The 14,879-nt window shown below is 34.0% G+C and overlaps 1 protein-coding gene and 1 pseudogene across 1 annotated transcript; one reads left to right on the plus strand and one right to left on the minus strand.

Moving 5' to 3' along the window:
• Positions 1-1,263: 1,263 nt before the first annotated feature.
• LOC113177647 (olfactory receptor 56B2-like) lies at positions 1,264-5,684 on the minus strand. The gene is made up of 2 exons (XM_077797286.1): positions 5,677-5,684; positions 1,264-2,224 (listed from the first exon to the last, which is right to left on the minus strand). The coding sequence occupies exons 1-2, from the start codon at positions 5,682-5,684 to the stop codon at positions 1,264-1,266; spliced, it is 969 nt and encodes a 322-aa protein (XP_077653412.1).
• Positions 5,685-12,660: 6,976 nt separating this feature from the next.
• Positions 12,661-14,431, plus strand: LOC144254443 (glyoxalase domain-containing protein 4 pseudogene; annotated as a pseudogene).
• Positions 14,432-14,879: the final 448 nt, after the last annotated feature.

Below are 14,879 nucleotides of genomic sequence, written 5' to 3' on the forward strand. Positions count from 1 at the left end.
AAAGAGAAAATACTGGGAACTGAAATGGAGCAAATTACATGCTATGCATGTGTGATTATGTCAAAATTAACACAATTATAATGTGCAATTATAATGCAATAATAAGACATTTTTAAAAGACCAGAAACGGAATCACCATATGAGACTGCAATATTGCTCTTTAGTAATCATCCCAAAGAAATGAAGTCTGCATACTATAGTGACATATAATGCAAACACATTTTTTAGATGTATATAGACACAATATATATTTTATTTGTCTTTATGCCATTCTGAGGATTGAACCTAGTGCCTCACTCATGCAAGGCAAGTGTTCCATAACTGAGACACAACTCCAGTGTCTATATATGTTTTATATCAGTGCAATTCAGAATAGCCAATTTATTTAACCCATCTATGTGTCTGTCAATAGATGAATGCATAAAGAAAATGTGATAATACAACACACATACACACACACACACATATATATATATATATATATATATATATGCACAGAATGGAGTTTTATTAAGCCTTAAATAAGAATAAAATTATGACTTTTGCAGGAAAATGAATGAAAATTGAGAGTATTATATGAAGTGAAATAAGCCAGACTCACATGCTCAAGCATTGTATATTTTCTCATATGTGCAAGGTTAGAAAAAAAGTGAGTGAAAAAATGGGGTTCTCATAAAATTATAAGGAAGGCATAGAGCTAAGAAAGGGAATTCAGTGGCAGAAGAGGAGAGGAAAAGAGGAAGGACTGGGGAGTGAAAGTGACTAATTTTGTTATATGTGTGTACAAATATGTCACAATGAATCTCATTATTACATGTAATTATAATGCATCAATAAATATTAATTAAAATAGCTCCTATTTTATCAATAATTACATCAAAATAAAAGTACTATACACTCAGTTTAATAGTAGATATTGATAAATATTTGCTCTAACCATATTTACTCAACATTATTTGAACATTCTAGTCATGGAAAATACATAATATAATAAATTGTAAATTCTTCACATCTTAACCTTGGATTTCTTGAAATGAATAGCATCATATGTTACTCTTGTCATGAGATTTTTGCGGGTAATACAGAGATTTCAAATATTAGCTCCACATGTATTGTTCAGAAGCTTTTGTTGCTGCCAAAGCTTTCCTATGAAAATTGAAAAGATGCTACTGTATGTCTATTATTAACTTTTCATATTTGCAGTCGCTGAACACTGTAGTGGGGTAATTATGTGGAGAAAATAAAAAGCATGTATTCTCCATGTTAGTTGCTCTTTATGTTCAGCCTAAGCAACTTGCATAAGCCCTGCCTGAGCTCCTTGTTCTTGAGGGCATACACCATGGGATTGAGAGCAGGGGGTATAACATTGTGTAGCACATTGAGTAGAACTGGGATGAGGGGAAGTTTCATTCCTCCACTATGAGTGATGGAAATAACAACAATGACAGTGTAGAAGAATAGAATTAAGATGAGGTGGGAAGTGCAGGTATTTAGGGCCTTGGATGCAGCTTCTTTGGAGTTGAGCTTCAGTACAGACTGAAGAATCAAAACATATGATACAATAATCAAACCCAGATCACTTCCCATAATCAGCCAAGCCAGAAATATCTGATTGATACTGTTGATTTTCCTGTCATCACAGGAGAGGCTAGTGACTCCAAGATTAGTACAAAAACAGTGCTCAATTTGATTATGAAGACAGTAATCTTTATGAGCAGCTAAGATGGGCACTGAAATTGGACTTAGACAGTTTCTAACTGCCATGAACAAGGTTGCTTTGATCACAAAAGAGTCAGTCACAATTGATGGATATCTCAGTGGTCGGCAAATGGCTACATACCTATCTATTGCCATGCAGACAAAGATGCCTGACTCCATGGCCACAAAACAATGGATGGCATACATCTGAGCAAAGCACTCAGGGAGGCTGATGGCCTTAGCATTAAACCATAAGATGGCCAAAATCTTGGGCATGATGGTGGTAGCCAGGCCCATGTCCACCACAGCCAGGATGCCCAGGAAATGGTACATGGGCTGATGCAGACTTGCCTCTTGGTAGATTGTGGTCAGGATCAGGATGTTGGCCCCAAGGGCTAAGAGGTAGAGCAGAGCCAGGGGAAGTGAGAGCCAGTGCTGCCAGCTGTGGATGCCTGGGAATCCCATCAGAATGAACTCAGAGACCTGGAACTGAGAGCTATTGGAATCTCTGAGATCCTGGAACATCCTTTAGTAATAGAAAAAAAAAAGCTGAATGTTACACCTCTTAAATATCAATCTGAGAGTGTTGGAAATTATCTGACCCAGGATCATGATATTAAAGAGAATTTAGGATCCTTTAGGTTCTCATCCTTTCACTCCCTTTTTATATTTCTTTCCTATGAAAAAGGAATTCTAATTGAAGACACAATCCATTCATTTATTCAATAAACCATTTTAAAATTCCATCAACTTGGTAATATTTTTCCATGTTTTTAACTAAAGAACTGACTATTAGAGAAAATCAGGACTGTTAAAGATCATTCATATTGTAGGTCATAATATCAGCAGATGATGAAAGTAATCTGATATCACAGTCTGACTGTGAGGTTTGACTCTGCTAATGAATTGGTTGCATTAGAGATCTATAGTGCAGACACAATAAAGGTTTTTTAATGTATGAAACTTCTGCTGATGGAGGTTATATAATAACTTTTTAAAGTTATGTTATTTGAGATATTACAAACTTGTATGTGTGTGTAGAGATATATATTCAAACAAACACATTTTTAAGTTATAATTAATGATGATGGAATTAAGCTAGACATATAGATGTGGTTTTAATAGTAAATATTTAGGTGGTATTGGAGATTGAACCTAGGGCATCACATACACTGGGCAATCACTGCAACAATGAGCTACATCCCCAGCTCCTAATAATTAAATTTTTTATTCATAAATAACGTGCATGCACAACTGTATTCACAGGCTGTGCATACATAAAGGTCTCTGCATGATTACACAGTGAAAGCACTTTTTTAAACAAGAAACAGACCAGCTTCTCTTATATCCCACTGAAAATTGCTTTCTCCTTTCCTCGTCCCCAAAGGTAAGCAAATTCCTAAGAGCTAAATGTTATGTAAACTTCATCTTTTATACAAGAATTTTAATACAGATTTTTAAACCCAAACAAAATAAATAAAATAGTATAATATACCTGTCTCTTATCTTCAACATTGTCAATAATTGCTGAAAAAAATGCAATCTTGTTCATTTCTGTCTTAATCAGATTTTTTTCTCCTGTGATCAAAAGAACTGATGAGAACAACTTTAGAGTAGGAAAAGTTTATTTGGGGGCTCACAGCCTTGGAGATCTCAATCCATAGATGGTGGCCTCCATTACTCTAGGCTAGGGGAGGCAGAACATCATGGAAGAAGTGTGTGCCAGAGGAAAACAGATGGGAGCAAAGCACCAGGAAGCAGAGAGTGAGGTCCACTCAACAGGAGCAAAATATTTACTTCATAGCCATGTCCCCAGGGATGCACCTCCTCCAGCCACACCCTTCCTACCTACATTTACCATCCAATTAATCCTTATTAGGGATTAATGTACTGATTAGGTTAAGGCTCTCATAACAAAATAGTTTCACCTCTAAACTTTCTTGTATTGTCTCATTCATGTGTTTTGGGGGGACACCTCACATCCAAACCATAACACTCTCTCTCAATAAATTTGACTTAAGAGTCAACTCTTAACTATTATTTGTTCATGTAACAGAAACAAGTAGAAAAACTAGGGAAAACAAAGATGCCCTTAGTTGATAATAGGATATACGTATCTGATGTGACCTTTGTTGTATTCTCAAGAGTTTATATCCCCAAACTCTCTGTAAATCTCCTATCTATGTCTCTCATCACACCTTCGTATTTATAATTTTAATTGGTAATATTGGTTTTATTGTAACAAAAATCTATATCTCATCTTCAATGTGTTTTTAAATCTGTGGGTTAAAATTCTAACTGATGGGCTGGGGATGTGGCTCAAGTGGTAGCGCGCTCGCCTGGCACGCGTGCGACCCGGGTTCGATCCTCAGCACTACATACCAACAAAGATGTTGTGTCCACCGAGAACTAAAAAATAAATATTAAAAATTCTCTCTCTCTCTCCTCTCTCACTCTCTCTTTAAAAAAAAAATTCTAACTGATACCAAGTTATATAGAAGTAAGAACAAATTAAATTAGACATTTTGCAATGCATCTAAAATGCTTTTAATACCATACTTTTAATACCAATACTTTACATTTTGCAGGGAAAATGGGCTCACATTATTCTGTGTTGGGTAATAACTAAACTGAAGTAATAACTCTGAATAGGAGCATCACCACTGGTAAAGTATTACTTTGAAAATATCAAAACCCATAAATGTTATGTTTATTTCCTCAGTTGTTCATACTCAATTTTTGCAACCCAAGTTCTTCTGTCCATGTGACTGTGGGCTCATTCCAGTCACTTCTGCTAAGATGAGTGAAACATAGTCATGTCTAAGTCTATGTTGAAAAGAGCAGTTTAATTAGGTTCTCCTCTGGAGGAACAAGGGAGGACAGGTAGAAACAATAGGGTACTGGCCATTATTAACAATACTTCTCTAGCTATGCTTGTCATGGGTGATTCTGTTACAGAGTGCATGAGAATTACAAACCACCACACATATTGAGCCAAATAGAAAGGGGAGAAAAGTCCTTTAATGACTATGGCAGACTAACACCACAAAGAACTCCCAGCCCCTGAATGTTGGAAGTATATAGAGTTCATAAAGCAAAAATATCAGGGACAATTCACCACATATAAGTCAGAAAGACTCTGTTGAGACAGATATTTTGATTACATGAGAAAATTTTTTTGATGACACATTTCAGAGTCATCTTGGTTATATATCATGGCCATAGTCAGGGATGCAGAAAGGTCCTATGGTACTGTCAACAGAGATCCAGACGTCAGGAGGCTGAAAAAAAATCTAGTTAAGCAACCATAAAATGGAATCAGGTCAGAACAAAATGGCATTAATTTGGTTCTGTGCCATTTCAATTTATACCTGATTTCCACCATTTCCAATAGTGTCTATTTGTCTAGGGAAAACAAATATTCATACTCATTATGAAAAGTGGCACTGAATAGAAATCTAAGAATTGTAAAAAGGAAACATTTTCAAAGACAAGCAATCTTCCCAATGTTGTCTGTGTTTAAACTAGGTGGGTGGAATCAAAACTGTATTTCTGAGGTTATAGTTACCAGTTAGGATATATTCAAAGCAGCTCTGCACATTAGCAAAGCCTCTCACCAATGTATCTACTAATATCAACAAAAAATACTTTGTAAGTAGTACCCCCTTTGCATGTCCTTTAACACCTCACTTCTGAATGACAAAACAGAGAGATGGAAACAATCTTATTTAGCTATTCTGGGTCTTATTCAAACAATATCACAATTTACAATGTATACATGCCTGGTACTCACTGTCTAAATCCTTTGATATCTGTAGAATTAAGCTGAGCCGTTAAAGAAAAATGTACCTTATATATCCTAAAGGATATATCAGAGTTAGTGTGGAAAAAAATCTTCAGGAGCTTTCTAGGCCTAAGTGATAATACATTAAAAAGTGAAATGATTTCATTTGCATGTACCTATGTGCATGTTTGCACATGAGCATATGAATACTGAAGGGAGTGAGAATGATCATTTTATTTTTAATAAAAATCATGATTTTAATAGTATTTTCAAGACCTTGTGAGATACAGGTAGAAAGTATTTAAGTACAAAATGTTTCAATCATTCACATTAGTAGATTCATATATTGTTGTATTCATTTCCTTTTGGTTTTGATGTTGTTACTGAGTTACTTAGGCTCTTTCCAAAACATGTGCTAAATATCACATGAAATATTGTCATCAAAATTTACTTCATATTTTTATTATACAGTATAGTTTGTTTCATTATGTCATGTATTGTACATGCTTATAATATGGTTATATTCATTCCCTCTTCCTTCTCCTTTGTCTCCTTATTTTTCTACCCTGATCCCTTCCTTTATACTCTTAGTGTCATATTCACATTCATGATATCCTTCCCCCCATTTTCTTTTAGTCTTATCATATAAGAGGAAATATGTAATATATGTCTTTCTGATTTATTTTGCTCAACATGATGATCTCTTTTGCAGGAGCAAATGTCATAATTTCATTCTTCTATATTAATTTTTATTACATCTTAAAAATTGATAATTTGCAATTCAAAAATCAGACTAGGAACAATGAAAAAGTCATCACATAACATGAGTTCTGGTTTTCATAAAATTTAATTTCAATTGAGTCTGGTGATAAGTATTATTACCTTGTAGAATTTTATGAGAAGTTTAGGTCTATTATGCACAGTTTAAAAAAAAGATGTAATTAAACACTGAATGTTTGAGATAGTAATGATTATGGTGAACACACCAATAATAAAACACAATAAATGATTCTAATTTTATATTCCTTTACATGAATACCAAAATCATGGCTAAACTGTATATTTTTATTAAAAGGAAAATTTAATGTGTGAAATAAAAATGTATTTGAAAAGAGTTATATACAACTCTTACATTCTATAAATGTAGAGATGCCATCTGACACATTTTTAATTTATAATTATTATGTTTTTGACAAAAGTTTTATTTAATAACATATTAAACTATAAATTTTGTTATTTATAATTTTAACCATATTCAAAAAGGTTTGTTCAGTTTTAGTATAACTCATCCAAGATACAGTATACATTTATATACTTTTTAAGCCACTTTTCTATTCTTAAACATCTATGTTCTTTTATTTTATAGTATATGATAAAACAAATATATATTCAGAGAACAATTTTAGCACAACTCTTAAACTATTTTCATTGAGATGAAAAGTCCATAAAAAAGTGACTACTTTAACCATTTTAAACATACATTGAGGAACTTTTAATACATTAAGAATGTTATATAACAATTATCAGTCTATAATTATATAATATTTCCATTAGTCCCAAAGGAAGTTTCATAACTATTAATTAGTGTCTCCTTATTGTCCTCTGTCCCCAACTCATGCAAAAGCAAATTTGCTTTTTGTGTCTGTGGACTTAATTTATTCTGAGCAGCCATATTAATAGAATCACAAAATAGATAGACTCTTTTTCTGTCTTTCTTTACTTAGTACAATGTTTTCGAAGTTCATGTTTCAGGCTATACAAGTATGTCACTTCTTTTAAGGCAGAATATTGATCCATTTCATAAATAGACTCTTGTTTACACATTAGTTAACTAATGGACATAGATATTCTTTTTTGATATTAATGGTATGATTTTTATTAAAGAAAATTGAACTATTATTTTAAAACAAACCAAAAAAGAACCTCACAAAAAAATTCAGGATTTATTTCACTGAATTCTTCCAAACATTTATAACAAAATAAAAATTTAGAGAAAGCCTTCCAGAGAATGAAAAAGGGAACTAATAATTCCCAATTTGTAATGTTTCTACCTTAGTATGCAAAGGTATTACAAAATAAAAACTGTTATACAGACTCTTATGTAAATATAAATGTAACATTTTTAAACAAGTTATTACCTCATCAAATTTAGTTACAGATAAAGACCAAAGATGCCATGTTCAAGTGGAATTTTTTGTAGAAAGAGTAAATTTTTTTAAATTAATTTTTTAAATGTATATATGACAGCAGAATGCCTTACAATTCTTATTACACATATAGAGCACAATTTTTCATATCTCTTTGTATACAAAGTATATTCACACCAAATCGTGTCTTCATACATGTACTTTGGATAATAATGTCCGTCACATTCCACCATCCTTGCTAACCCCCTAGCCCTCTGTTGCCCTTCCACCCTTCTGCCCTATCTAGACTTTGTCTTTTCCTCCCATGCTCTCCCTCCCTACCCGATTATGAACCAGCCTCCTTTGGATATAGAGAATTTTTCCCCCTTTTAGATAATAATACTACCATGAACACTTAGAGATAAGATTTTGTTTTAACACTTGTTTTTCATTATTTTGAATATGTGCTGTATCATATGTTAATTCTGTATAATACTTTGAGAATTGTCAAAATGTTTTCCTTCAGTCACTGTATAATTTTACATTTCTAATATCAATATACCTTAAATCTGATGTATTAAAGTGTTAAGTCCATTTTGTGCTGCTATGATTGGATACCACAGAGTGAGCAATTTATAAACAATAAAAGTTAATTTGATCCACAGTTCTGGAGACAGGGGATTCCATTTCAGTGAAATGCATATGGTCAGGGCTTTCTTTTTGTGTCATAACATGGTGGAAGGTATCACAAGGGTAAAAGGAAGGGGACAAACTTTTCCTTTAGAATGACCCTTTTCAGGCAAGAATGGACTCATTTCCAGATAATGACATGAATCTATTCATGAAGTAGACTCCTCATAACCTAATTACTCCTTAAAGATCCCAGCTTTCAACACTGTTGTTTTGGAGAATACGTTTCTGACCAATGAACTTTGACACAATGAGGACACATTCAAACCATACCATTCTGTTCCTGGTCCTCAAATTCATGTTCTTCTCACAAGCAAACTATATTCACTTCATCCTACTAGTCTCTATCAGATCAACTTACTTTTACCCAGATCAACTCAAAAGTCTTATCTATATCAGATATGGATAAGACTTGGGGCACAATTAATCATGAGGCAAATTGTTCTCCAACTGTGATTCTGTGAAATCAAACAACTTATGAACTCTCTAATGTAACAGTGGGTCAAGGATAGGATTGACATTCCCCTTACAAAAAAGGAGAAAAAGGCAAGAAGAAAGGATTAACAGGCCTTAGGTAGTAAAGCTTTTAGTAGTTCTTGTTGAAAGAAAAGCAGAATGTGAAAACTTCTTTCCATATTTTTTAAGTATGTACATGCACAAGTTCTGAAGGATTTTTCTCTCAACTTGTGTCTCTAGGATTTTTCTAATTTTGAGTGACAGAAGGCAACTCTGAAAATAATTGAGTTGCGAAGCTCTAAAAATTAAATAATACTAAATGATCACTTGATTGATTAGCTACCAGAGGAGAAAAACTTGAAGTTCTTACATCTCTCTGTGTTTGACTTAGGTAGTCTGAGCTGTGTTACATAAATGGGAGAGAATATGAAGTTCTGGTCTCTCTGACAATCTGCAGAGTAGCCTAACTCTCTCTGGGTAACTCTACGAAAAGTATTCAAAAGACTCTTTCCCTTCCTCCCATTCTCACATAAGCAAATACAAATCAGAAATCCACATGAACTTTTAATTTTCTGTCGTACATTTTATTGATGCATGAGCGTAGTTTAGTAGTATAGAACAACACCCTTTCCTAAACTGCTTCCTGAAACTGACAACTTTACCTACAAGCAAGCTAGATACAGGGTTAATTTTTCTATTTCACAATAAAACAAGCAAATCTTTATATAATATTTCCTATATACTATGTTACTTTAAGTATGTTACATGTTTAAAAAATAATCCTGATAACAACCCTCATCAGGTTATGTGACATTCTTTTTACATTTTATAAATGCAGAAACAGATGCACACTATATCATGAAACATGTTTGAGACCACAGAATTAGTATATTAGATAAATGAACTTGGAATTCACATGCTCATGATTTCACATTGATGTTATCTATAACATTATTGTGGAATAATTCCAAGGCTATTTTACTTCTCTAAATAAATTAAAATATGTTTGGGCCAAATTTTAGCAGATTTTGGGACCCATTGCAAATACTATTTCAATAAAAACAAATCATTTAAGAGCACATTTCTTATATTGCCAACAAAAATAATAGTACTACATTTGGGAGGTTACTAGGGATTAAACTGAAGGGCACTTGATCATTGAGATACATACCCACTCCTATTTTATATTTTATTTAGAGACAGGTTCTCACTGAGTTGCTTAGTGCCTTAATTTTTCTGAGGCTGGCTTTGAATACATGAGTCTCCTGCCTCAGCCTTCAGAGCCACTAAGATTACAGGCCTGCACCACTGCTCTCTGTAATAATGTATTTTGAAATTTTTTTAAAATTGGTTTTAGTTAGTTATACATGACAGTAGAATGCATTTTTGTACTTTGATATGTCTTACATAGAGTATAATTTCTCATTTTTCTAATTGTGCATGTTGTAGAATCACATCAGTCATGCAGTCATATTTGTACATAAGGTAATGTTAGATTCATTCTACTACCCTTCCTACCCCATGTCCTCTTCCTTCTTTTCACTCCCCTCTACCTAATCTAAAGTAACATTCTTCTTCCCTAGTACAACCTGGCCCCTATTGGCCACTATTGTGAATTAGCAGCTGCATATCAAACAAAACATTTGGCCTTTGGTTTTTTGTGATTGACTTATTTTGTAGCATGATATTCTCACCTTGAGTAATATGGGTATTTTAACAATAGCATTTTAACAATATAAAGTCTTCTAATTCAGGGATATGGAACATCTTTCCACTTTTTTGTGTCATCTTTAATATTTTCAGTTAGATTTTGCTTTAATTTCACAAATCTTTTGCCTACTTGGATAAACTTTTTTCCAGGGATTTCATTCTTCTATATTATTACAAAAGAGGTTGTTTTCTTGATTTTCTTTTTGGAGTATTTGTTTAGTGTATAGAAACACAACTGAATTTCTATGTTGCAAAGTTAGGAGACACATGTTTCAACAGAAGTTGTATCTCGTCTTATTAGTCTTAAAACAAATATAAATTAATGTAACAAGTCAGTAAATATGAAAAATAAACACCAAGAGAAAGATATGTTAATCTGCTCAGTAAGAATATAAGGAATAGATTCAAGTCTTTAGAATAATAAAACAGATTTAAGTTGAAACAAAATAACTAATGATAACATCTGTTTTCAAAGAAACTTGTATGAAAATATATGCCAAGACTACTGGGGAGATTAACTAGAGAAGCAGGGGAGATGGTTAAATAGGAGTATAGTTGGAGGATTAAGAGAGAAGGAAAAACATCTTGGATTGTCTGAAGAAGAGTGCTCTAAAAGGAGCGTGTGGAAAACAGTTCCTGGAGGCTGCCTTTCTCTGAGGAATAAATAGTTCATAGACAATGCTTCAGACTATGATACTGAAGAAGAATAAGTGAAGATAAAATACAATAAACCATGTATGTGCCACATAGTTTGCACATTTTGCAATAGGATTATAAAGAAAGATTCATGAAATAAGAAGTATAATTTGATTATAGTTAACTGAATTTTGGATAGATAACAAATATTCTGGTCAGTTGTATAGAAAAATAAATTGCAGATCACTTTCCTGAAGATTTTCTAAATACCAACACCCACCCTCCTTTGTGTTCTAGTTTTTGGAATTTAATCCAGGGTCAGTTTACCACTTGAGTACATTCCCAACCCCCTTTACTTTTTATTTTGAGATAGGGTCTTGCTAAGTTGATGAGACTGACCTCATACTTGTGATCTCCTGCCTCAGACTCCAGAGTTGCTGGGATTACAGGTGTGTACTACCACACCCAACACCTCTTTTTAAATTTCTTTTTTTTTCTCTCTCTAGCTTCTGAATATGATAGAAAACAGAAATCTGCCAAATTATGCTGTTCATGTACAATTAGATCACAGTTTATCCATATATATGTATATAATGCACTAATTGAAATTAATAATAATAATAATAATAGAAGGGAGACAAGTAAAGTAGGACAAGTGATCAGGGAGAGGAAGAAAAAGAGGAAAATAAAGGCACTCAGGAAGGAGATTGGAAAATTATGTAATGTACATGTACAAATATGACATAATGAATCCCACTGTTTTGTAAAATTATAATGCACAAATAAAAAGTTTAAAATTCAGTTTACTCTATATATTCCTTCAATAATTGGTTTAGTTAATAAGCAATAAATATGAAAATATCCAATTTCAAACTTCATTATTATGTACACGATTGGAAATAAGCTAAAATAAATGGATTTTGATTGCTTCCCATGTGGTTCCTACCAAGTATATATATTTATAAATATATATTTATATTTACATTTGGTTAAAAACATAACCTCTCTTTCCAGAGTATGCTTTTTAAAGGTGTGTTGCAGGAAACTAAATGTCCAATGATTCTGTTGTGAAATAACTATGTGTGTGGCCGGACTAGGAAAGACCTTGTCAGACTAAAATTATGATTCTAATAAGATGCTGAAAGACTTCAAACTCATAATAGTAATGACCTCATTGGGAGTATTCCATCTTCTCCTTCAGTAAGAAGTCACTGAAGAAAGACATTTTTTAAAAACTACAAAAATACAGAAGAAAGATCAGTATATTAGAGATAGGTAACAAGGGAAGGATGGAGATAAGGAAAAGAGAAGTACTAGGGATTGGATTATAGCAAATTATATTTCATAATTGTATTATTATGTCAAAATGAATCTTAATGTTATGTATAACTAAAATTCAATAATTAAAAAGAAATAAACAAGGAAGAAATATGTAGTCGGGCATGATGGTACATGTCTGTAACCTCAGGAGAGAGACTGAAGTACAAGAATCCCAAATTCAATGCCAGTCTCAGCAACTTAGTGAGACTCTGTCTCAAAAAAATAAAAAAAGGGCCGGCAGTGTGCCATTGGGAGTCATGGCTGGTCGTCGAGCTCTGTACTTCGTTTTCAAAGTGGGAAACCGCTTCCAGACGACGCATTTCTTTCGAGATGTCCTGGGGATGAAGGTTCTGCGGCATGAGGAATTTGAAGAAGGCTGCAAAGCTTCCTGTAATGGGCCTTATGATGGGAAATGGAGTAAAACAATGGTGGGATTTGGGCCTGAGGATGATCATTTTGTTGCAGAGCTGACTTACAATTATGGCATTGGAGACTACAAGCTGGGCAATGACTTCATGGGAATCACACTTGCTTCTAGCCAGGCTGTCAGCAATGCCAGGAAGCTGGAGTGGCCACTCAGTGAAGTTGCAGAAGGAGTTTTTGAAATTGAGGCCCCAGGAGGATATAAATTCTATTTGCAGAATCGCAGTCTACTTCAGTCAGATCCTGTATTGAAAGTAACTCTTGCAGTGTCTGATCTTCAGAAGTCCTTGCACTACTGGTCTAATCTACTGGGAATGAAAATTTATGAACAAGATGAAGAGAAACAAAGGGCTTTGCTGGGCTATGCTGATAACCAGTGTAAGTTGGAGCTGCAGGGCATCAAGGGTGCAGTTGACCATGCAGCAGCTTTTGGAAGAATTGCCTTTTCTTGTCCCCATAAAGAGTTGCCAGACTTAGAGGACTTAATGAAAAAGGAGAACCAGACGATACTGACTCCCTTGGTGAGTCTGGATACCCCAGGGAAGGCCACAGTACAAGTGGTGATTCTGGCTGACCCTGATGGACATGAAATTTGCTTTGTTGGAGATGAAGCATTTCGAGAACTTTCTAAAATGGATCCAGAGGGAAGCAAATTATTGGATGATGCAATGGCAGCAGATAAAAGTGATGAGTGGTTTGCTCAAAGAAACAAACCAAAGGCTTCAGGTTAATGGAAGACATCATGTGAAACAAGCATTTATGATTCTTGCGTGGCACCTGTGAAGCCTGATGTGTCCCTTTTTGATAAATGCTCTTACTACTTGGTTGTGTCCTGCTCAGACAAGGAGACCTAGGTAGTGAAGATTTGTATATTTCAATCTTTGAAAGCTCTGATATGTTTAGAAATGAAACTCAATTATCAGTAATCCAGGTAGAGGGGAACTCACTGTAATCTGCACTTGGACTGTAATGGTACATTATGTAATAGATCAATAATAAATTATTTTCCAGACTGGGACAACTCTATGGGGCATTAGTCTTGGTTGGGAATGGAGGGAATTTTGATGAATCATGTAGATTTTAAAGGAGTTACTGTTCAAATAAATTCAAATCAATTGCTTATAGTAGTCATAATTCCAGCATCTGATGATAATATGCTGTTCTAATCTTCTACTCTAGCAGATCTTAACATATACATTTTTTTAAAGAAATTCTGTTCCTTGGACAAAGATTTGGTTAAACCCCATTTTACTTGCTTTATATTTTGAGAAGCCAGAGAAAACAGATGGAAAGGATTTAATGTATTTCTACACACCCAGGTCTGTGCTAGTTTCTTTTTTTTTTTTTTTCATTCCTTTGCTTTGTTTGCAGTACTGGGATGGAACCCAGGGGTGCTCTATCACTGAGATACATCCCCAACCCTTTTAAGAAAGTTTTTATTTTGAGACAGGGTTCACTAAGTTTCCCAGGCTGGCCTTAAACTTCCTATTCTCCTGCCTCAGCCTCCCAAGTAGCTGGGATTATAGAAGTGTGCCCCTGTGCCCCTCTGTGCTAGTTTCTTTATGTACAAATGGATTAAATGGTTTCTGCAGCCTGAAAAAAAAATAAAATAAAATAAAAATAAAAAATAAAAAAGGGCTGGGTATATGGCTCAGTGGCAAAGTTCAACCCCTACCCCTATACTCCCCCAAAAGAAAAGAAAAATGTAGCACATATTTCCAGAAGAATGTAACTACTGGCCATCAATCTGGAAATTACTATTTGAAAATAAGACTCAAATTACATTATTCTACTTTGTTCATTATTCTTTAGGTCTTTTTAGGGGAAACTTGGTATACTTATTAGACAACTTTTTCACAGATATCAGAATGTGAAATTCAAAGAAAATTGCTGGACATGCCAGTGACATTAAAATTCTCAAGGCACTTTTGGAAAAAGCACAATTCTACAAGCTCCATCTGTATGTATATGTGTGGTTATAACAGATGTATTATCTTACACAGCTAAGGAATTTACCATCTCCAGAAAAAAAAGGC

The sequence above is a fragment of the Urocitellus parryii genome, chromosome 4, assembly GCF_045843805.1.
Source record: "Urocitellus parryii isolate mUroPar1 chromosome 4, mUroPar1.hap1, whole genome shotgun sequence".
NCBI classification, from domain to species: domain Eukaryota; kingdom Metazoa; phylum Chordata; class Mammalia; order Rodentia; family Sciuridae; genus Urocitellus; species Urocitellus parryii.